The sequence below is a fragment of the Pectinophora gossypiella genome, chromosome 18 (genome assembly GCF_024362695.1).
Source record: "Pectinophora gossypiella chromosome 18, ilPecGoss1.1, whole genome shotgun sequence".
Classification (NCBI taxonomy): domain Eukaryota; kingdom Metazoa; phylum Arthropoda; class Insecta; order Lepidoptera; family Gelechiidae; genus Pectinophora; species Pectinophora gossypiella.
In genome coordinates, this window is record NC_065421.1 from 631,135 (window position 1) to 653,619 (window position 22,485).

The 22,485-nt window shown below is 39.9% G+C and overlaps 3 protein-coding genes across 6 annotated transcripts in view; 2 read left to right on the forward strand and 1 right to left on the reverse strand.

Moving 5' to 3' along the window:
• Window positions 1–22,485, forward strand: part of LOC126375344 (ATP synthase-coupling factor 6, mitochondrial) — a 153,017-nt gene that overhangs the window by 21,896 nt on the left and 108,636 nt on the right. The gene's annotated exons all lie outside the window — the stretch shown is intronic.
• LOC126375271 (atlastin-like) lies at window positions 1,928–15,193 on the forward strand. The gene is made up of 11 exons (XM_050022204.1): window positions 1,928–2,067; window positions 4,344–4,555; window positions 4,858–5,007; window positions 5,942–6,097; window positions 7,203–7,352; window positions 8,320–8,458; window positions 9,293–9,477; window positions 9,855–10,076; window positions 10,568–10,782; window positions 11,626–11,692; window positions 13,035–15,193. The coding sequence occupies exons 1-11, from the start codon at window positions 2,061–2,063 to the stop codon at window positions 13,119–13,121; spliced, it is 1,590 nt and encodes a 529-aa protein (XP_049878161.1). The 5' UTR covers window positions 1,928–2,060; the 3' UTR covers window positions 13,122–15,193.
• The window catches only part of LOC126375263 (atlastin), a 46,014-nt gene continuing 38,971 nt past the window's right edge, over window positions 15,443–22,485 (reverse strand). For all 4 annotated transcript variants that reach the window (XM_050022189.1, XM_050022190.1, XM_050022191.1 and 1 more), the window contains 3 exons: window positions 22,211–22,425; window positions 21,445–21,511; window positions 15,443–20,472 (listed from right to left, as the gene is read on the reverse strand). In XM_050022189.1, the coding sequence (XP_049878146.1) occupies window positions 20,353–20,472; window positions 21,445–21,511; window positions 22,211–22,425 (402 nt within the window). In that variant the 3' untranslated portion in view covers window positions 15,443–20,352. The remainder of the gene's footprint in view (window positions 20,473–21,444; window positions 21,512–22,210; window positions 22,426–22,485) is intronic.

The window sequence follows — 22,485 nt, forward strand, 5'->3', positions numbered from 1 at the left end:
CGAAGCATGGAAGGCAAATGTAAGCCACTATTGGCTGTACCGATTCAGAATTACGAGGATTGTTTGCCCGTAGGTAGGTTCTCTCCAAAGCACTGATGGACTCAAACCTTTTTTATTAGAAAAACCCATGCAATGTCTGCATGTCTTTTGTTAACTCATCAGCTTTTGAAGCGACTGCCATTTCTGGCTGAACCGCTACATCGGATCTACCAGACGTTCATTGCGTAGTAACATAAACGCTAGTTGTTGTAGCGCGGTACCAAAGAAGCAATGAATGATGTGGAAAGTTTTAATACGTGCGTTGTCTCATATAATATGACCATTTTGGGCATATTTCGTTCCCAGGGGCTGATACTGATATTAGTTAGCAAAAAAAGAACGTCTAAGGCCCTGTGCCGAGGTTTTTCTTGCAGCTTCTTTTCCCCGGCTAGTTATACAGGCTGTGAGAAGCTGCAGTAGTTTTAGGCGGATGAGACGTTCGTTATGTAAAAAATGACGATTCAAAGAGTAAATTGTTACCTGATTAAAGATATTTTTGAATTTGAATAGGTATGCTCCCGCGCATCTCTAATTATAATAAGAACTCTGTGGTTAAACGCAACGCAAGTTCCATAAGAAACAAATGCTTACCTACGTATTTTTATAATAAAACCTATTCAAGAACTGCATCAGGATTTTAAAAATGACGTCATTACAATTTCTCCTCGAACCGGCCAAAAATTATCTCCGCATTTAAATATCCTTCAACAATTACTTTAGAATACATTGCGCATAATATTTGCATTCACGGAGTAAGCAACGAAGCGAATAGCAATGCACTGCGCATTACGACGTAGTTAACATAGTTGTGATGTCGTGTGACATCATCGTAGAGTAATGGAGCCAAGCTACGACTGCCACCGGTTGTGGATGTGGGGGCAGGAAGGTGGCGAGGAGCGGAGCGGAAAAAATATTGTAAGATAACATAAGCTCCTCCATCCTACTTTTTAGGGAAAAATAGAGCAGTGGTTTCCCTCTTTCCTTCTGCCCCTCTTGCTTCTGGCGGCTCTGATGATGAACATAAGTTCACGACTATATCCCAATAGGGTAGTTTCCAACTAGTCAAATCAAAACAGTTACTTTACCCTAAACGTCAAAACACAAAATTACCATGGAATTTGTATGAAAAAGCAGCCTGTGACGTCATAGAATAAGGTGACAAAATGTTGCACTTATTATTACCTACATTTTTCTTTGATAAAATTCATACATACATACATAAACTCACGCCTATTTTCCACCGGGGTAAGCAGAGACTATAGAATTCCATTTGCTTCGAAATAAGAAAAAAAAAATATATTTTTTTAAAATTCATAAATAAGTTAAATCGAAAAAGTCGTTATTTCGTTTTAATTAGAATTTCATAATTTATCTTTGACCTGGGAAAAGGGTATGAGTAGTGTCTCAACTTCAGAATGAATTAAGACTTAGGTACGTACCTAAAAAGCCAGTTTTAATTACTTACTGGCTAATTGTCAGGTGAGAGCCCTCAGCGCTTCCCATTTGTCCGGTCAAGTAGTTAAAACCATTTGCGGCAAATCTACAAAATGTCACGTCAAAAAAAACTGGCTAATTGCGTAGGTAATACGTTTTACATAAGTAATTACTATTCCTATTTTATATACTAACATTTTCACAACTATTAACTAAAAATACTGTCCATATCCTTATCGAGGTAGATAGAACCACAAGTCATTTCACATACTTACATAGAAAGAAGTTTTTATAAAAAAATCTACAAATAGGAATTTCAAAAATAGAATTAGTTAAGCACTTTTTTTCAAGCCATTGCGAGGTATGGGCATGATCACAAACAAGCCAAGTTTGCGGATATCGCTTCCTCGTCGCCTTCCGCCGCGCTTCTGGCCCCAATCTGACATCATGCTGGACGACCTTACGCAGTAACGAGCAGTCTGCTGGTCGCGCCCGCACACATCGCGCCAATATCGCATTCTACATTCAAACACGGCGGTAAACACTTTCTTTTTTCACCAAAACACCAACAAACACACCACAGTGCCATGGCCAGTAAGTATTAAAAGTGTTTCCTAAAGTGTAAAGTGTATTAAACTATGTTTACGTTTCTAATTATAGATAGTTATGTCAGCTGTGATTCAAAGGTACACAAAGTGAAGTAATGTCTCGTTTTAGATGTGTTTATCAAGATTCGTTTTAAAACCGTTTTGGGTACGATAAAATACCTCCAGTGTTTTGGAATGGAACGATATTGTTTGAACGATTTGTGGAATACACATTTCCTTTTATGGAATTTAGTGCCGTTTAAGACTATAATGCATTTAATAACATACAATCCTTCCATTTGTATAATTTAAGGAAACAAAAATCGTCCGTGTCAGGCAGGCACAACTCAGGCTCGTAGATAATTCCTATCCGGGTGGACAGAGAGAACCGATTAAGTACGGATTTAGCGTCTAAGTACCTTCATTTACGTGCGCTATTTTTATCAAGCAATTAGGATCCTCTCTCGTGTAGGTTGTGAGGTGGATTACCAACCTTATCAACCCTGTTGTCAAGGTCACTATCGAACCGCCGAAGGCCCCTGGCATGACTCATGTAACGACTACTTACTTACATCAGTAACAGTAACCGGGACCAACGGCTTAACGTGCCGAAGCACGGATCATGTTACTTTCGTACAATCAGGTGATCAGCCTGTAATGTCCTGACCAAACTAGGGATTACAAAGTAACAATTCCACAATCAGGATGTTAGCAATTAGGATGATGATTAACCTCTGATCTGCCGAGATACCAGACACAAAAATACACTTTACATTTTGTCTGGTTCGCTATTGTGTGCAAATGATCTGAATAACTTACAACCAACGAAAGGATAGGTCAGGTCAAGTTTACGCAAGTTACTAAAAGCAGCCATTTTTTTGACGTGAGTTATTGTAAGTAAGTAGTTATTTAAATGTGCAGTAGATGGCATTCACTAAGTGCGGGGACTGTTGCGGTATCTGGTTTCGGTGGGGGGAGGTCAGTGTCCTTTCTGTACGTTGTATATTCTATGGCATAACGTAACGATTATATTGTTTATTGATTTCTACAAGCGTTTTATGATAAATAATTGATCACAGCAGCAAGACAAGGTAAGGGTTTCCCACATTCAAGCGTAATTTTTACGTTTTTAGGATCTATATAAGATCTTATAGGATTACTTTCTTGTCCGCCTGTCTGTCTCTTTTTCTTTTTTTAGTTTAGTTAGTCTAGGGGAGTTAAGTTTGGTTATACCTAGCCAAGCCAGCTTAAATCTTTGGCGGCAGATGTGTTCTCCCACCCCTTTTATCGCCCCATCGGAAAGCCTCCCGGCTGGGCTCCGGACACAGGTTGGCCGCTGCAAGGATAATCTCTGCAGGTGCGGACACCTAGTTGATGGTTGCGATGAGTGCGAGTATCACCACAAACTATGGCTCACATTTTATGCTGGCCTAAATGCCCTAACATCTGCACTATTAAAGACCTGCTAAGCATGGCCAATTCCTTACTGGTCAGCAAAAATTTAATATTGATCGCCATCGACTCGCAAAGAAGAAGGGGGAGGGTGAAATTCAAGTCCGCGGTTATGTTAGTGGTTTTGTAAGCCGGATTAACAGACAAATCACGCTTTTAAATCCAGGACAGAGACACAAATAGCAAAACTTTCAGAACTTTGGTACTGAAGTCCGAAAGTTCTGAACCGGGAATATTCGAGTTTGTATAACTTCATCATCTGGTAGCGTTATCCCGTTTTCTCACGGGGTCAAATTGCCTCACATTTTGCATAACAATTCCCGGATATTTTAATTTGAGTCAGAGGTACATCCATGGCAAGATAGATAAGAACACACGCCTCACTGAACTTTCTGTTAGACCAATGTGATAGGTGGCTCACATTTTACAGGTCTGTTTTTTTATAGAAGCGACTGCCTGTCTTACCCACTTACCCTATTCTCTCCCAAACACCTATCCGTGAAGTTATACCTACGAATTAACTTACGGCGTGAATGATAAAAAACTAAAACAATAGGTTTACTTAGTTCTAGATATGGTTCACAAGGTCTCACTCAATGAAATGAGAATTAAAAATATTACAAGGTTTTTAGTGTACCTAGATCTCAGGTAGCAGATACTTAAAACGTACTTAATGTAAACATTCATTGTTTGCAAAATATGATTTCAAAACCTCTTGGTTGAGCGTAAATTAAATACTTATTATGCTCTGATAGTGAATCAATAATAAAATACAAAAAAACACAAAACGTTTAGGTAACTTGATACAAAAATGTACTTTTTAATTTCCAGGTAAAATAGAGAGCTTAGAATCTGGTCGAGGGATACAAGTGGTGACCCCAGGGCCGGAGCACACCTTCCAACTGGATGAGGAGGCGCTGACGCAGCTGCTGCTGAAGGAGGACATCAGGGACCGCAGCGTGGTCGTCATATCGGTGGCCGGGGCCTTCAGGAAGGGCAAGTCGTTCCTGCTGGACTTCTTCCTGCGGTACATGCATCACAAGGTTGGTAAAGATACGCCTGGCGACGACGTACCGCTGAACATCCATCGCAAGATGCACAAAGTACCCACGCCTCACTGAGCTTTCTGTTAGACCAACGTGATAGGTGGTGAGCCGTATCGCCGTCTATAATGGTCGAGCCAACTGTGTAAGTGAAAAGCTACACTTAAGGTAAATAAACATAAATACAATACTTACTTACAGAATATATTTTATAAGAACCCTGCCGCCGCGTGAGCGTATGTATCTCAGGGTACTATTCTCGGTCCCGTGTTTTAAATGTTGCATGAAATTTTTTTTTACAGTACAACTTGGGAGAGAAAGGCGGGGAATGGATCGGTACAGAGACAGACCCACTGACAGGGTTCAGCTGGCGCGGAGGCTCTGAGCGGGACACCACAGGGCTACTGCTGTGGTCGCAGCCCTTCAAAGCCACTCTTGATAATGGAGAGAAGGTACCTAACAAACAACTTTTGCTTTAGAGATAAGATGTGTGTCGCTTAACGCGAGACAGACAGACTACGCGCTCTCCCTTACTCCTCAGCGACTTACGGCCTTTTGAAACTAGTAAGACCCAGAGGGGGTGAAGGGTGGCCGTTACGAATTGGTGCGGGGCGGAGTTACCGTTCATACGTAGTGAGTGTATTAGGAGGTTTTGTTGACGAATGTGAGTTTTGAAAAACGCGCTTACCAGAACAAGACACGTACCTACAAGCACAAACAAAAGGTTTAAAAGGTAGGTATATAATATGTAGAAATGTAAATTAATATATTATAAATACAATTTCAATAAAAGGGAGCGGAGTTAGGTACCTAAGTGCAGTGACAACACCCCGTAAGCGAGACGGCCGCGCGGTACCCATTGTATCGAGATTGTAAGGATCGGCGTGACGCGTCGGCCGGTCCGTCGATGCATTATGTGAACGCACTACGCGTTACCGGTGCGCACATTCGTGTGGACAGCGAGACTCAGTTGGCGTGTTGGTAGCACATTCGTTGGTATAGTTGTCGTGATAGCTATGCGTGGGCGTAGCGCACGCCTCGAGATTCCAAATGCTCATATTTGTCACATGGGTCTAGCAGCTAAAGTGTTAAACCAAAAAGCAGTGGCGGCCCTAGCAAAATATTTAAGTGCGAGACCTCATATAGTCCTCTCAAATGTTTCGATCACGACCACCGAAATTTACCTAAGTATTTAAATCTTTTAAAAATGTTGTTAACGGCCATCCGGTATGAATTTCAATATTAATTTGCGGCCAGGGTGAACCAGTCTTGGTTGATTTTGGTAAAACCAACTCCCCCCCCATTTCAGCGCCCGGTGCGGTGGCTCACCTCGCACCGCCCTAGGGCCGCCACTGCCAAGAAGTAAAACCGAATTGATACTTCCAGGTGGTAATCTTGCTCATGGACACACAAGGCACGTTCGACAGTGAGTCCACGGTGCGTGACAACGCCACCGTATTCGCGCTGTCCACCATGCTGTCCTCAGTACAGATATACAACCTCTCGCAGAACATCGAGGAGGATGACTTGCAACATCTACAGGTGAGATTAACAATGTTGGCATACCTACCACTGGCTTAGAGGGCATTTGTACTCGTCATCAGTCTTGAGGTGATTACTAACCCCATCATCCTTGGTGTCAGGGTTATTATTGAGCCGCCATAGGCCCCTGACATGACTCATGTAACAACTACGTACTATCAGTAAGAAGTAACCGGGACCAACGGCTTAACGTGCCTTCCGAAGCCGGATCATCTTACTTTTTGGACAATCAGATGATCAGCCTGTAATGTCATAACCAAACTAGGGATCACAAAGTTATTTTTGTGATTTGTCCCCATCGGGAATCGAGAGCACATCGCTCAACCACTGGACCAAAGAGGCCATCATCAGTGATATGCTGTTCTCCCAGTTTAGGAACTTTCTCGGCAGTAAAAAGAGCATTATTACTTAACCCTTAGGCTTAGGCCTTAGATATAGAGTTTGATAAAGAAAAGCAGTGTCCTGACTATCTAGACTAGAATGAAAACGAAAAAAAAATGAAAATATTGTTTATTGTATTACTAGGACTTAATTAGGTACATTCATTTAATTATAAATAAGTACAGAGATATATTCAAACTTAGACCCAAATAAATTCATCTCTTAAAAACTGAGCAGAGGTCCCCAAACTAGGCACAGCCTGTATCTTGAGGAACCAAATTACAATTAGGTTGCTGAGTTTGTACGAATAAGGTAAAGTGAAATGTAGGTATACTAAAATTTAGGTTTTCAAAGTAGGTAAGAATTTGCCTTTCAACTGTTTTAAGACAGTAGTTAAACAGAAACTTTGCAAAAAAGGTTATTATAAGGTTAGTGATTATTTAGAAGATATGAATGCATGGGATTAACTGTCTGAGAATTGATATTTTATGGTTTTTTTTTTAAAAAAAAACGTCTAGGGCCCTTTGCCGACATTTTTCTTGCAGCTTCTTTTCCCCGGCTATACAGGTTGTGAGAAGCTGCAGTAGTTTTAGGCGGATAAGATATTCGTTATGTAAAAATTGACGATTCAAAGTGTAACTATGTTACCTACTGAATAAAGATATTTTTGAGTTTTTACAAGAAGCAGTTTAAACTAAACCTTTTTATTGAGATTAGAGTTCAGTTGTTCACAGAGTACGGGCGCCTGGCAGCGCAGAGCAGCGAGGGGAAGCCGTTCCAGCGGCTGCAGTTCCTCGTGAGGGACTGGAGCTTCCCCTACGAGTATCCCTACGGCGCTGTCGGGGGGCAGAAACTGCTGGCCAAGAGATTGGAGGTACTTTGGTTGGTCCTAATTGTTCGGCCCTTAGTGTGTGTGGACTGTGGGTATAGTAGATGGTGAGAGGTCGAGGGTATCTAGTTCCAATTGCAAGACACCAGTTTGTTCCTTGTCACTATTTAATTATGTTTTTATAATCGTAAAAATACACTTTCGCGGGAGGCGTCGGCACTTCAATTCCGTACAATATTGCCATGCAAAAAATATTATTATTTTATACTTGTGTTGCCAGCAACATTTAATTTTATAAATCTGAACTAGCAAATACATAGTGCATCTTGCGGTGGATGTAGCTCTGACTACCCCATTGGGATATAGTCGTGAGCTGAGTGTTATGTTAGAAGAACAGATCAGGGAGTCTAAAAGACCACATCGAAGCAATTTCATCTAAAAAGCAATATTGCAACAAGTGCGCAATGTCAACACACATGAACTAATAAAATAAATAAATAAATAATAAAAAAAATATATATATTGTACTAATTCTATTTTTCTTTTGTTTTGTATTTTGTTTTTTCCTGTTTGTGCAATAAAGTATTTGTTATTTGTTATGTTATGTTATGAAATGGCAGTATTGTTTTTTTAGATAAATTGCTATTAAGTACTAATTAGAAGAAGATAAATGCGTATGCGGCGGCCTTGACGGCTCGCGCATGCGCGTGCGATGGTATTACCAGTTATCTAAGCGCATGTAGACAGAGAAGGTCCTAAGGTTGACAAAACCATACTTGGTTCACACCCCGGACACTTCATAGAAACTTCGTTTTACACAGACACTACACATTGACATGATTATCGTACACGCGCATAATGTGTGTGTGACGTGTGACGCCATACGATTGAAGGCTAAAGTAAGACTGAGAGGGGGGGGGGGGGGGTGAGGTAAACCTAGCTCAGCCGCTGGTGGGGAGCGGAGAGTTGCCGTTCTATATAGTATTATTCATTATTGCATGCCTGCCTGCAGGTGCACGAGGGTCAACACGTGGAGCTGCAGGCGCTGCGGCGGCACATCGCGTCGTGCTTCGAGGAGCTGGCCTGCTTCCTGATGCCGCATCCCGGGCTGCACGTCGCCACCAACCCCGACTTTAAGGGCAGCCTTGCTGGTGAGCTTGTCTTCTGTTCTAATCGGGTTCGATTCACGGTGGGGGCATATAAAAAAAGCCGGCCAAGTTCGAGTCCGGCTGGAACATCGAGTGTTCCGAGACTTTTAACTTTGCTGAAAACTATTGTCTCCATATATCGAAATAAGTCGCGATTGTTTTACCCCGGGTGAGAGCCTTCAGCGCTCCCCATTTGTCCGTCCAAGTAGTTAATGCCATCTGCGGCAAATTTACAATAAGTCCCGTCAAAAAAAAAGTTTTTTTTTACCAACTGTTCTGCAAATAAAAGCTCGTTATGGCAAAAACATGTTTTTGTGATGGTACAAAAAATTTACGATTATCAGTTTTTTCCTTTACTTGTGCTGTAAGACCTTCGTTTTTGTCAAACACATGATTCTTAGTCTATGGTAAGTAATACACTTTGAAACCATGTCCCATTAACTTTTTTGACAAATTCAACCGTGACTCATTAAATGTCAAATATGATAGTGCGACAGGGTTCTAAAGTGGATACATGATATTGCTCATGACTGTACCCCATAGGCTTTTGTTCCCCGACCAAATGTATGAAAACAAGGCTAAAAATTATTTAGAAGCTTAATTTTTAACAGCTTCGACGGACCGCATACATAAGTATTACATGTTAATTTCAAATTGATACTTCTACGAGTTGCGGACTTACTCTTGACAGACAGATAGACAGACCAACGGACGAACAACAAAGTGATCCTATAAGGGTTCCGTTTTTCCTTTTCAGGTTTGGAACCCTAAAAAAACTTTGTTTGACTGTGCGACCAACTTTTTTAAAGGGTTTATAAATCTTGTCAATTCTTACAGAAATAAGCGCAGAGTTCAAAGAGTCCCTGAAGCAGCTGGTGCCGATGCTGCTGTCTCCACAGAACCTGGTGCCGAAGCAAATCGAGGGCCAACAAGTCAAGGCCAAGGACCTGCTCCTCTACTTCAAGGCCTACATGAACATCTTCAACGGAACCGAACTGCCTGAGCCTAAGAGTATTCTGGAAGTGAGTATTTGGGATGAAATTGCAGTGACTTCTTGTGGAGTTCGGGAACCTCTTGCTTGCTTTGTTTGAAATTCCAGTTGTTCCTATCCAGATTTTTTATAGGCAAGATTTGACCACAGTCCCACGTGATGAGACATGCTTACACAGAAAGTGCCTATTCACTCTTGAAAAGACCTTTGTACTTAACGGGAAACAAATTCAGTTAAGTCTCTTTTGCAATTATTTTCTTTATATTTTGGTGCAATAAAGTATATTTAAATTTGTCTAATATCAAATCTGCCTGCAAAATTTCTTGTGGGTCTGCTCATCTCTATAAGAATTACAAGAGTGATTAACATATGTAAATGACTAACTTATCTTAAAAATATATTGTTCAGGCCACAGCAGAAGCAAACAACCTCTCAGCAGTGGCGGAGGCGCGTGAAGTGTACGACGTGCTAATGGAAGAGGTCTGCGGAGGGGCGAAGCCCTACCTGCAGCCGCGGAGGCTGGAGGAGGAGCATCAGCGCGCGCGCAACAAGGCGCTGCACGCCTTCCACAGCAAGAGGAAGATGGGCGGTGAAGAGGTCGCGGCTGGGTACCGGGACCAGCTGGTTAAGGTATGACGCTTGAATCTTCTAGAGATGATTATTTCTATATGAGAAGACACATTAGGCGGCTCAATAGTGCGACAGCGAACATAAAACTCGTTTAAAGGCAATCTGAGACTCAAATTACTATATCTACTTACTATATCCACATAATACCATCGTGTGTGGTTCACGCCGCGACTTGTGCTGAGTGAGGCCCTTTTATCTCAGGACATCCACCACCACCTTATGATCATTTTAACGAATATCCATTTTGCTATTTTTGTTAATTGTTTTGTGAAGAATTTAAATTATGTTATTGTCTTGTTTTTGTGTGTGGCGTCCTTTTATAATAAACTATTTCTATTCTATTCTTATGTAACTACAAATTGCAATGGGCGATGATCATCTGTACCATACACTACCTACCCCTTTGGGGATACAGGTGTGAAGCATCACGCCAGAGAAGCGTCCCTGCCAAGGATTGCTTGAGTTATAATATTCTGTTTACCTCATTCCAGGAACTAGAAGAAGTATTCGAGCAGCTCCGCGCACACAACGAGGGCAAAAACCTGTTCCGTATCGCGGGCACGCCGGCAGTCTTCTTACTGATGGCGCTGCTGGGGTATCTGCTGAGCGTGCTGGGCGGCGCGGTGGGGATACAGACCATCATAGCCGTGGGGCAGGCGGTAGCAGTGGCCTCCGTCGTCATACTGGGCGTGTGGGCTTACAGCAGGTAACAAATAGGGGGTTAAAGAGATTTTTTTTGACGTGACTTATTTTAGATTTGGCGCAAAGAGCATTAACTACATATCCGGGGGGTGAGGGCTCTCACCCGGTAAAACATTTAAGACTACAGGCCTGTGGGTGCTCAGTTGGGGGGTCAAAAAGGCCATATCGCAATTTGACATTTGCGCATATAAAAGTAAATGCGCAATACTAATGTCAAATATCACTTTAATTTTTTAGACGTTTTGCTTCGATGTGGCTTGTTTAACCTCCAATTCATTTTAAATAACAATGTGGCGGATCCAGCTAGTTCCGCCCGTACAACACAGATGGCGCTTATCATAAAACGCAAGTCGCCTTAAACGCGCTAACGAAGTTTTCACAGCACGACGCACATATATACAAAACTGCCAACGTAACACAGTAAGCTATAGGAACCCGCCGGTTTGAGGCGTTTCGAACTCCTGGACCCGTGCTTAAGACCCGTGCCGCCTGCATGGAGTTGCTCACCTGGCCTTCCTAAACAGGGTCTCACCTGGTGGGCAGACTCGCCGGCGGCAACACCGGATTTGACAGGGCTCACGGAGGGGCGACCTTCGCCCGCGACGAGAAGAATTCCAAAGAATTCCACGGTTGGATCATCGATCTCTAGTCATACTCCAACGAAACAACTTTTGGCGGCAGCATACCACCTTCGCCGCCAAAACAAATCCAAACAAAACAGGAAATCAATCCAAAAACGTCTGAGATTATTGTTCAGCGAATCTGCATGTTGAATATCCGAACACTTACAACTGTTTTCACTACACCTTTATATTGGGCGCTAATTCGAAATTATTTGCTGTTTCAGAATAACAGGCAATCTACGAGACCAGGCCGTGCAAATAGACGATTATGCGAATACTATAAGAGACTATGTAAGTAAAGTGTATTTGTATCAGCCGTTCGAATTTTCAATCACTTACCCACCGAAATAAAATTGTTAGAGGGTAAGACATTTAAAAAACGTCTAAAAATTGGCAAGTTGATATGGAATTTTATGACTTGAATGAATATTTTCAACAACAATGATATTTAAATACTAATTATTAGGTACTTACTTAATTCCTTGATGCTTAATACTGACATTATTTGTAATATTGTACGTCCGACATGGACATGCTGTTGAGACAATTTTATAATACATTGTTTTAAGTTTACGCGGTTATTATCATAATTAAAGCACATAATAACGGGTTCTTACCGCCGTTATTATGTGCTTCAATTTTATAATGTTTGACACCTGCATGTATGGACCTACACAGCTTCTCAATAAATGTTTCTTGTTTACATTATACACAAGACCACGCCGTTGGGGTAGGCAGGACCACGGAATTCTACTTACCTACGATCCTGACGCACCACTCTCGCTTCTTCCACTCGTATCAAAGTCTTCATGCTTAATTAAAACACATAATAACGGGTTCTTACCGCGTTTAAATCAGGGATATACGACTCCCGATATTTCGACACTGTTGCAAGTGCCATGATCACGGAATGACTGATGAGATTGGAGTGGAGTAGGTAGTTCCATAATTTTCTACGGGCAGACACATCTGTCTACCCTGTTTCTTTGCCGCTTGTTTATGTATTTGATATCGGAATGTTCTGAACCATCTGAACTCGCACAGACGACAAACCGCACTCACTGTGTCCTCACGTTTTGTCACCACATTAGGTCGTTTTAAGCTTTATACCGCACCTACCACTGGATTCCACATGCTCGATAATTTGAACCTTCGTGAATTATTTTTTTCATGCATGCTTGCCAGTTTAGAGTACTTTTGACCTGGCGTTTTAAAATATTCTGATTCTGACTAAGTACGTAAGTGTATAGGACTAGGACAGTATTTCCATACAAATTCAGTAGAAAAATATTTGTTTTGACGTTTTGTAAAAAGTATCTCATTTGACTAGTTCTTTTTTAATTGTTTATCCCCTTGAGGAAAGGAAAATAATAATAATTCTTTATTAAAGGCAAAAACAAAACCCATTACAATATAAACTATAAAAATATATAGAATATAAAATCCAATTATACAAAATAAAATAGTTAATATTGTAAACATTGAATTTTAAAATAATAATATGATAAAAAATAGAAAGGAATAGAAGAAATAGAAATACAAAGGCAAAGCCGTGCCGTCATCGTTTTAATATTATTTTTCGTCATGTTCATTTCTAGGTTGTAAAATAAGACATGTTTTTTATAACTTTCAGTTGATGCGGCAAGCGTTCGACTCGGTGAGCCACAGAGCGGCGGCGGCGGCCGTCGGCTACAGCGGTGAAGACAAGAAGCGATCCTAACGCCATCTCTTGACCACAACTTATTACTAATTTATAGATACCCACCTGGGCGCCAGGCGATATGGACTCGCTAACAATTCCTTCGAAAAAAGAAATAATTGAAATGCATTTATATTGTTGCAAGAGTGGTGTGGCATATGGAATTCCGTGTACCCTGCCTATATCAACAGGAAATACAAGTGTTATGTATGTATGTATTGTCAATGTATTTAACTTGACCATAGAGCAACAATGGCCTACGACTTGAGGAATAGCCATCATAAACATAAACAGCCTATATACATCCCATGGTATAACAAAACCAGCGGGCTAAGCATCCTAAGCGTGCGACTCTTTCTCGCCTCGACATACGTCACCCGTCACTCTCTCACAGTATTGCACAGAAAGAGACAGATGATCTCTGTCGCGTCGAGAAAGCTGGAAGTACGGTGCTAAGCCCGCTGGTAATCCTATGAAAAGCCGCCATTTCACTTTCGGAAGTGGGTGACCTGTGAAAAACAGTTTAGGAAAGCGGACCCTGTGAAAAACGGTAGATGATGACCTCAAAGCGACTTACCACGCTTAACTGGTGGAAAATAAATTTAAATGTTGAGAATAAGAGACCAATAGAGGAAAACTAGAAATAGGACTTTTAAAACTGTCAATAATAGTCTAGTCTTTGTTTTCTATAAATATCTCGCTATTTTAATTAAAAAAATAACTTTAAAGTTTTTGCTATTAGTTCGCTAGTTTATTTTACACTAGTAACTATGTGTCAAATGGTAATTAGGGACTTTCCAATCGGCGTTCCCCAAAAACACGACAGATGGCGTTGTTGATTTGTTTCTTCGTTTACTTCTAATTTCATAGATAACAGACATTATGCATAGTGTTGTAAAACCGCTCGAGTCAGCGCCTAAACGCTGGAGTCGACGCTCGAGCAGATTGCTAATGCTCAAGTCGGGACTCGACTGAGGCGCTTGACGCTTGAGCAGTGGCTTGAGCGTTTAAGTGAAAAAGTCTATTCCGAGCGCCGGACTCAGCGCTCGGCTCAAGTTTGGGCGTGAGCGTCTAGATTGAATAGTAATTAATAAGAGGAATTGTTAAAAAAGCTATTATACATTATACGCGAAATAAAATGGTTTTAGATATATTTTTTTATGATGAATGAATTAAATGAATGAAATATTAAAATATTAATACAACGCTCAGACGCTTGAGCGCGTGACTCGAGCGTAGAAGTCTGAGCCGTCAACGCTCGCAAGCCTTAAACACTCAAGCGGTTTACGCTCGAGTCTAAAACGCTCCAAAGCGTCGACTCAGCGCTAAACGCTCGATGCTCAGCGCTCATTTTTACAACACTAATTATGCATCGTTTAGCTTTGTTTTTGGGTGTAAATGATGACCGTATTAATTACACCAAGGTACAATTACAACTCCACCCATTATTATTCTGATCAAAATAAAGAGAAGCTATATAGGTAGGAGCACCATACATAATGTGATCAAGTAACAATTAGTTTTTTTTAAATAATATGCTTCTGCTATTACATTTTTGAATAATTATGTACCCCAGCAATGAGAAAATAGGTTATAAACGTTAAAAGTGAACAACGCCATCTATCGTGTGTTCGGGGAAAGTCTCTAATTAAAAAAATAAACCTTTAGAGTATATTTTGAAAGGGTTTTACTATAACAGTGTTACTACAAAACAAAGACTAAAAGATAAACAATGTTTAAAATGTAATCCGTATGCGAAAGAAGTCTCGAGAGTCGCGGCGCTACTGTCGCAGATTTTGCATAGAATTATTATGACTTGTCAAGTTAGTCTCGTTAAAATCCGTCGACTTCTTTCGTGGCGCGAAATATTATTTCAAACCTAGTTTATTTTCAGTTTGTGTTTTGTAGTAACACTGTTAGTACGCTAGTTTATTTTAGACTAGTAACTATGTGTCAAATGTTAATTCGTGCCGTGATTATCTATGGTGCATTACTAAATCTTGAATGTTGTTAATATATCTTAACTGTTAAGTTTAAAATATATCATAATTACTCGCTAAGTTTTCTAATAAATTATAAGACTTATTAACGTATTTGCTGTTTTTTTAAAGGATAGTAATCAAAAACGTAACAATAAGTGCGACATTTTATTCCATTTTTTTTTGCATTTTTTTTTTGTTTTCCTATGACGTCACGCATCCTTTTTGATACAATTTCCTTAGTCATTTCGTGATTTGACGTTTAGGAAAAAAGTAACTGATTTGACTAGTTGGAAATTAGCCTATTACATGCAAAATTCTAAGATTATTTAATACGAAATAAAATTAATAAAACAAACGATATAAAAAATAAGACCTTTATTAATACATTGCGTTATAATTATACATGTATCAATTATTACCTATACCGAAACCAATGTACAAAATGTTCACGAGACAGGGTGACCAGAGCGGCCGTCCGCCACTTATATTTTAACTATAGCAACACTATTTTACAGAAATTCAAATATGGTGGATTGGGAAAAGAAGGTAATGCAAAGACATTATATACTTCGTAAACAAGACAATCGAGCCAAGAGAGAGAAGCCTGGTACGATAACCTTTGGCATAGAATAAGGAATAATACTACGTATAGAACGACAATTCTCCGCTCCCCATCAGTGGTTGAGCTAGGTTCACGCGGGACGTTTGCGCATATAAAAGTAAGTGCGCAATGCAAACAGCTGCCAAATAGCAATATCGTTTTTAAAACTAGTTGCTTTGGCCTTTTCTTAGTTCTTAGCTTGCCCCCGCGCCATGAATCCCGCGGCTGCGGCTCTGTTGTTTCAGTGTTTGCATAGAATTGTTATGACATTTAGTTCCATTGAAATCCGCGGGACTTTTGTGGCGCGCATTCAAACCAATTATCTACCACGGGTCATAAGACTCATTTAGACTCAGGATTATAAATTCACGTAAGTAGTAAAAAAAGGGATGAAGGCACGATCTATGCCATCCTTTCATTTGAACGTTTTTGGAATCTACCAGCGATTACCAAATTGTCTCAAAACGATAGGTTTTTATTCAGCGCCATCTATCGGAAAATCTGAATAATCTGGCAAAACATTTTGGTGTGAGGGGATGATATCATGTATTTGGTTTTTAAGATATCGGCCGTAAGGTCAGGAGCGGATCCAGCTGTTAAGGCTTTGGGGGGTTAGGGGGGGAGGGGAAGTAGGTGCAGACAACCTATCTCCGTAAAGAATATAAAATTGCATGGAACCCCATGATCCAAGGATCCACTCATGCGTAAAGTAATGTGCGTTGGTTTTTGGATCTACCTTTTTATTTTTTAATTCAAAAGAAACACAAATTTATTACATGCTACACGAAAATGTGACTTAATTCGAGTAAGATAAGCTCTGATCTAGTGACGGACGCGCCGCACATCGATCGCAGACTTATGGCACTAAAATAGATAACATAATTAAAAACATTCCTCTGTAAACATTGCTTATAATATGAGCTTAGCTTCGGCCGATAGAGGGCCTTAGGACGACTGTAATAGATGCCTTATTACAATCACACAGACTGCCTTTTATACTGATAAACTAATCCTTAAAAGTATCAAAATGGAAATGTTATTCAAACTAGGTGAACTCAGTAATCTCTTTATTATATCCCCGTCTCTGTCTCTCTTATGTAAGTGACTTCAATCTGACGTCATAGGAGTATTGCTATCTCTATCACACTGGTAACTTTCTATGGAAATTAAGTAGTTGCCTAAAGCAGTTTCAAAATTGCCAATGTTACACGACAAGTTAGTAGAGACACTTCAATTTTATATCATATTACAAAGGTCCAAGGCATCTATTATAGGAAAGACAACTTACTCCTAAACCGATGTACAGGGTAAACACACCAATCTACTCACAACAAACATCAAAAACAATAATACTCGGGTCAGCGAAACACTGCGTTTACCCTACAGTATTCAAAGTAGACCTTTGTCTTAGCACACATGTTTTTAATTTTATTTTACATGAAGTTTTTAGGGTTTAAAAATATCTGTGCCAAGACCTGGTCGCGGCCTCGCGCCGGCCGAATGAATAAATAACATTTAAAACGTTCAACAGTAAAATAAAACTATCCTAATTTAAGTGAGAATTGAGCATGGCCAGCGTGACGTGAGCTTCGACCAATCACAGCGCTCCGCTCCGTTCTCCCCGCTGATTGGTCAACCATCGGCCAATAAGCGTGTAACGCGTGCGCTGGCGCAAATTGTAGCCATTTTTAAAACATAATAGTGAAGTGAACAAGATTAAAACAATAGACTAAACTAATACTAAAAAAATATCCTAAAAATATACATATGCATTATGATTTTTAAAACAAAGATTTTGACGTATCCATAATAACAATTACACTAGAATGAAGAAAATTGACATAACCTTCGATTTTAATTATAACACTCATAAGACAACACATGTAGTAATACATAAGAATATATTGTCATGAAGCAGTCAATGTCTTGACTAGCCTTAGGGAGAAGCCAAATGTTTTTGAAACAAACAGTTTTACAACCAATGACAATTTATTTATTATTTTGGCACAACAGAGCTGTGTAGAGCCTACATAAAGTGAAAGTTATAAAAATACAAAATAATCATAGCATTTAAAAATATATATGAAAATGAGTGTGTACCAATATGTACCTAGTTTTACAAAATATAGTTTAAAAATGCAAATATTTCAAGATTGGTTCTACTGTTATTAACCTGTTGAAGGAACTGGACTGACTAAATCTAGCTCCGATTGTCTCTAGGCGACAATAGTAGAAGTGAATTTAGGCACTTTTGGCTTTTATTTACATTTCCTATATACATGTTTGGTGTCAATATTAAACAAAATTAAAACAAATGTGTCACAACCATGATACAAAAATATAACTCGTCAATGTCCAACTGGGAAATTCTGGCAAGAAATTAAATGGAGTATTATTATTAAGAAAACTATTTTTCGTAGGGAAAAAAAACATTTTATTTTTCATCAACAAAATAAACTCTGAAATCTACAACAAATATAATTATTTGATCCCATGTCGATGGAACTTCATAAACTTCCGAAACTTTGTTGAAATTAATTGGCACATTTTTGGAAAAATCCTTTTTCTATGATACTTTTTCTATGAGATATGTTTTCGTCTACATTTGGAAAAATATTTACAAATACTATTTTCTGATGACAATCTATTTTATATTGAAAAATCGTGATTTAAGTACCTCTCAACCTCAGTGCGGCACAACAAGTGATTTTGAAAAATATTTCTTTATTTCTCCAAATTTACACTTACATAAAATATGTTTTGGTATTTGTGCAACTGTTTAAATGTTGTGAATTAACAATATCCTACTTTATTATACAAATTACGTTAGACTATTAGTTATGATTTAATAAAGGTCGTGTTTATTTCGAATTATCTAGTTAAAACTGTTGCTTTTTAATCCAACATGGCCGCTCACATACATTCATTATAAAATGAACACATTAACTTGAACTTTACCAAATATACTTTCTGATGCCAATATTGGGATCCTCGAAGCGTTGTTGAATAAACGCTTCACATCTACTTTGTCATATCAATAATCGCTTTTTAATTTTAAACGTTTTACTCATGGCTCAAGTTGTACTAAGGAAGCAACTTATAAATTTGTCTATGCTACAACTACTTAAAACTTCGGTCTCTGTAAACACCTCTATACCTGATGCGATCCACCACCGATCCTATACCTCAATACCTCTTTTATGCTAAAGTCGGGAGACACTCACTTTCCTACTCTACAATATTTCTTTAATGAATTTAGAACTATACACGCATACATACATGTGTCATAATGTAAAAATATCATAGTTTCAGTGGCAAGTAAAAAGAAATACTAAAACTGTTGTATTGCTTAATTGGCAACACTGCTATCTATCGATTAGTCACAAGGGCTTTAAGAATATTGGCAGACCGTAAAACTTTCTACGATAACAACTACCCACTTACCCCCAGATTTTAGACACAATAGATAAACAATGGGAATTTAATCATAGAATAAAAATATACTACATATAGAAGGGACAATGTCCGCCGCAACGTTACGGGCTTGGTTTTATCTCACCAATAGTGGCCACTTTAGTCTATTTAAGCCGTTAGCAGGTAAGGAGTAAGAGAGCGCGCGCGAATTGTCTGTCTCGGTCGCACGCATGGTGTAAGGCGGCTCACGGCAAAAACATGATTTTTGTATGCAGTGTCCTATTTGTGACAATAGTTAATCAAAGGGGATTTGTTATTAAGGACTGGGCCATATTCGCAAAGGCTTCAAATATGTATGTGTGTTTAGCTCTGAACTCACCTGGCTTATCCGCAACCAGCCGAGGTTTCACCCGCACACACAGAAACACACAAACTAACTGTATACTCCAAATTTTATAACACTCTTCAAAACGTCTGATATGCTCGCCTTGCGCAACTCTCGAGGACATTTCAGCTTTCGAACTATATTCACGAACTTTTGGACGACATTTCAAAAATTATTTGTAGCAATTTGCACTTTACTTAAGTTGTTTATTAAGCTCAGTTTCATTATCTTCTATTTGAAAACTGCCTAGAACACTGAACAGGCATTTAAGTCCTATACTTAAGATGATATTTTCAAAATACTTTGTTGATTTATTATCTCCTTGAATTTCACAACCTTTTAAAACTTTCTGAGCTGAGATATCATTGAGCATAATCGGTTGGCTGATGTCCTTAACATTTATGGCGTTTTGGAACGGAGTTTTAAATTGATCGTGAAATGACATGCAGTCTTTTGAGCCAAAAAATGTATTGTTCTTGAAAATCTGTGAGATCTTTCAAAGTCTATACAGTGATCTTTATTATCTGCGTTAAATATCTTATCATTTTGTATTTGTTTCTCCTCTCCATACAGATCTGTAAATAGAGTCCATCTTTTAACTATACTTTTGTCTGTATTTTGTCCACATCTAATGATTCCTTTACAAGTCATATTATTGCTGTTATTTCGACAGTCAGTGTAAACTTGTCGACTGTGTCCAAAGCTATGACTGAATATAGATAGTTTCTGTGTTTTTCCTTCTTCGTTTTCACAATGACTTAATGGCAAACTTGGTCGCCATTCCGTCATATTCCCTCGCTCAATTTGCCAGTATCCAGAGTGGTATGATGTAGTAGGTGGTCTGCTGGTGTGTGTATGGTGTCGGGGGCATCACAACAGTTTGTGTTTGCCGTTGGGTGCGCCGGAAGGCCCTAAGGCGCGCTCCGCCGCCGCCGCCGCTGCGTGCTCCATACCCTTCTCTAAACATGCTTGGTACATGGGCTTCATTACCTGCAAAGGACAATGTTATATGATTTTGACGAAACGTTTTGTAAGTTCGAAATATTTGATTAGTATGCGTGTCATCATCATCAGCCCATTAACGTCCCCACTGCTGGGGCACGGGCCTTCCCTATGGATGGATAGCGAGATCGGGCCTTAAACCATCACGCGGGCCCAGTGCAGATTGATGGTTATTAATGACTGCTAATGCAGCCGGGACCAACGGCTTAACGTGCCTTCCGAAGCACGGAGGAGCTCGAGATGAAAACTTTTTTTGTGGTCACCCATCCTATGACCGGCCTTTGCGAAAGTTGCTTAACTTCAACAATCGCAGACCGAGCGCGTTTACCGCTGCGCCACCGAGCTCCTCAGTCTGCGTGTAATAAATGCTAATAGCAGTGTGAAATAGAGTTAGAGCGCACGTTTTGACTAGAAATCGCAAGATAATGTGCAAAAAATATTTGAAAAATGTATGAGAGTGACATAAAGACATGTCAATCCCATACATTTTTATAACTGTCGTTGTCGATTGTCCCCGATATCGACCCCGCCAGCGTGGTCGTCGATTTCCCTCAATCAGCGCTTATCGCTATCGACCCGTTAGCATCGATTAATTCTTTCAAATATTTTCCCTCTCAGACGACGCCCTGATCCGAGGTTCGCGCCCAACTGGGCACCCTCAGGCCTGTTGTCTTAAACGTTGTACCGGGTGAGAGCCTTCAGCGCTCCCCATTTGTTCGGCCAAGTAGCGGCAAATCTACGTTAAGTCACGTCAAAAAAAGAAAGCTGTCGATTGTGTTAATCGTTTGCAAGTTGCCTACTTATTTAGTGATTTCCTGTCGTGAAAACTTGTGTGTGTGTTATGTCGATGTATGGTGCGTGTGTATGGATGTATGGTGCTTGTGTATGGATGTATGGTGCGTGTGTATGGATGTATGGTGCGTGTGTATGGATGTATGGTGATGTAGATAGTGTACTCACGTTATCCCAGAGCACGTTAGCGGTGTCGTCAATGGTGACTCCCAGCTCGCGCATCTCGCCGCTGTACCTGCAAAGCCACCACCGCTTTATTTACAATTCATACCTTTACTCAACATCACGCCTGTATCCCCGAAGGGCTAGGCAGAGGTGTATAGTATAAAGGGTGTTAGTGACATCGTAATGAAAACTTTGAGGGATGATTCAGACTATGATTCTGAGTCGATATCAAGTGGATTTTTCCGTCGCAAAAATCATGTATTTTTTTAGTTTTTTTAAATTATTTTCAATTCTATACATTTGCGATGGAAAATTCCACTTGATATTAACTCAGAATAATCAGCTGAATCATCCCTCTCAGAATTCGTTACGATGTCACTTACACCCCGTACAAGTACATACGGTAGCCATACAAGTAGGTATGGGTGTTAGTGACACAGTAACGAATATTGAGGGGGATGATTCAGACCATGATTCTGAGTTGATATCAAGTGGAATTTCCTGTCAAAAAATTCATGTTTTTTTTTTGTTTTTTTTTTTTTAATTATTTTCCTATCCATACTTTTGCGACGGAAAATTGCACTTGATATCAACTCAGAATCATGGTCTGAATCATCCCTCAAAGTTTTCGTTACGATGTCACTAACACCCTGTATACAATTATACATCCATTCCTCTCCAGATATGTTTACATCCCATGTATAATGCGGGATAAAATAGGGCTAACCCTTACGAATATTTGTCACAGTCCTTATTAAAATGGTCATACCTGATATAAGCCCACAGGACCAGCGTAAGCAGCGCCATCCCCATGGCGAGGTTGCAGAGATTGGCCAGCGGGTAGAGCCCCACTAGTCCGAAGATGCCACTGAGTACGTAGAACACCATGGCGATGGCAAAGAACACGGAGGGCGTCCGCGCCGCCTTGAAGATGTTCTTGCTCTCGTTGTGCGCGCGGAACTGGTTGAATTGTTCTTCTAGGTCCTGGGGGTTAAAAAGACCACATCGAAGCAATTCATCTCTCCTTTATTTAAGAGCCGCGCT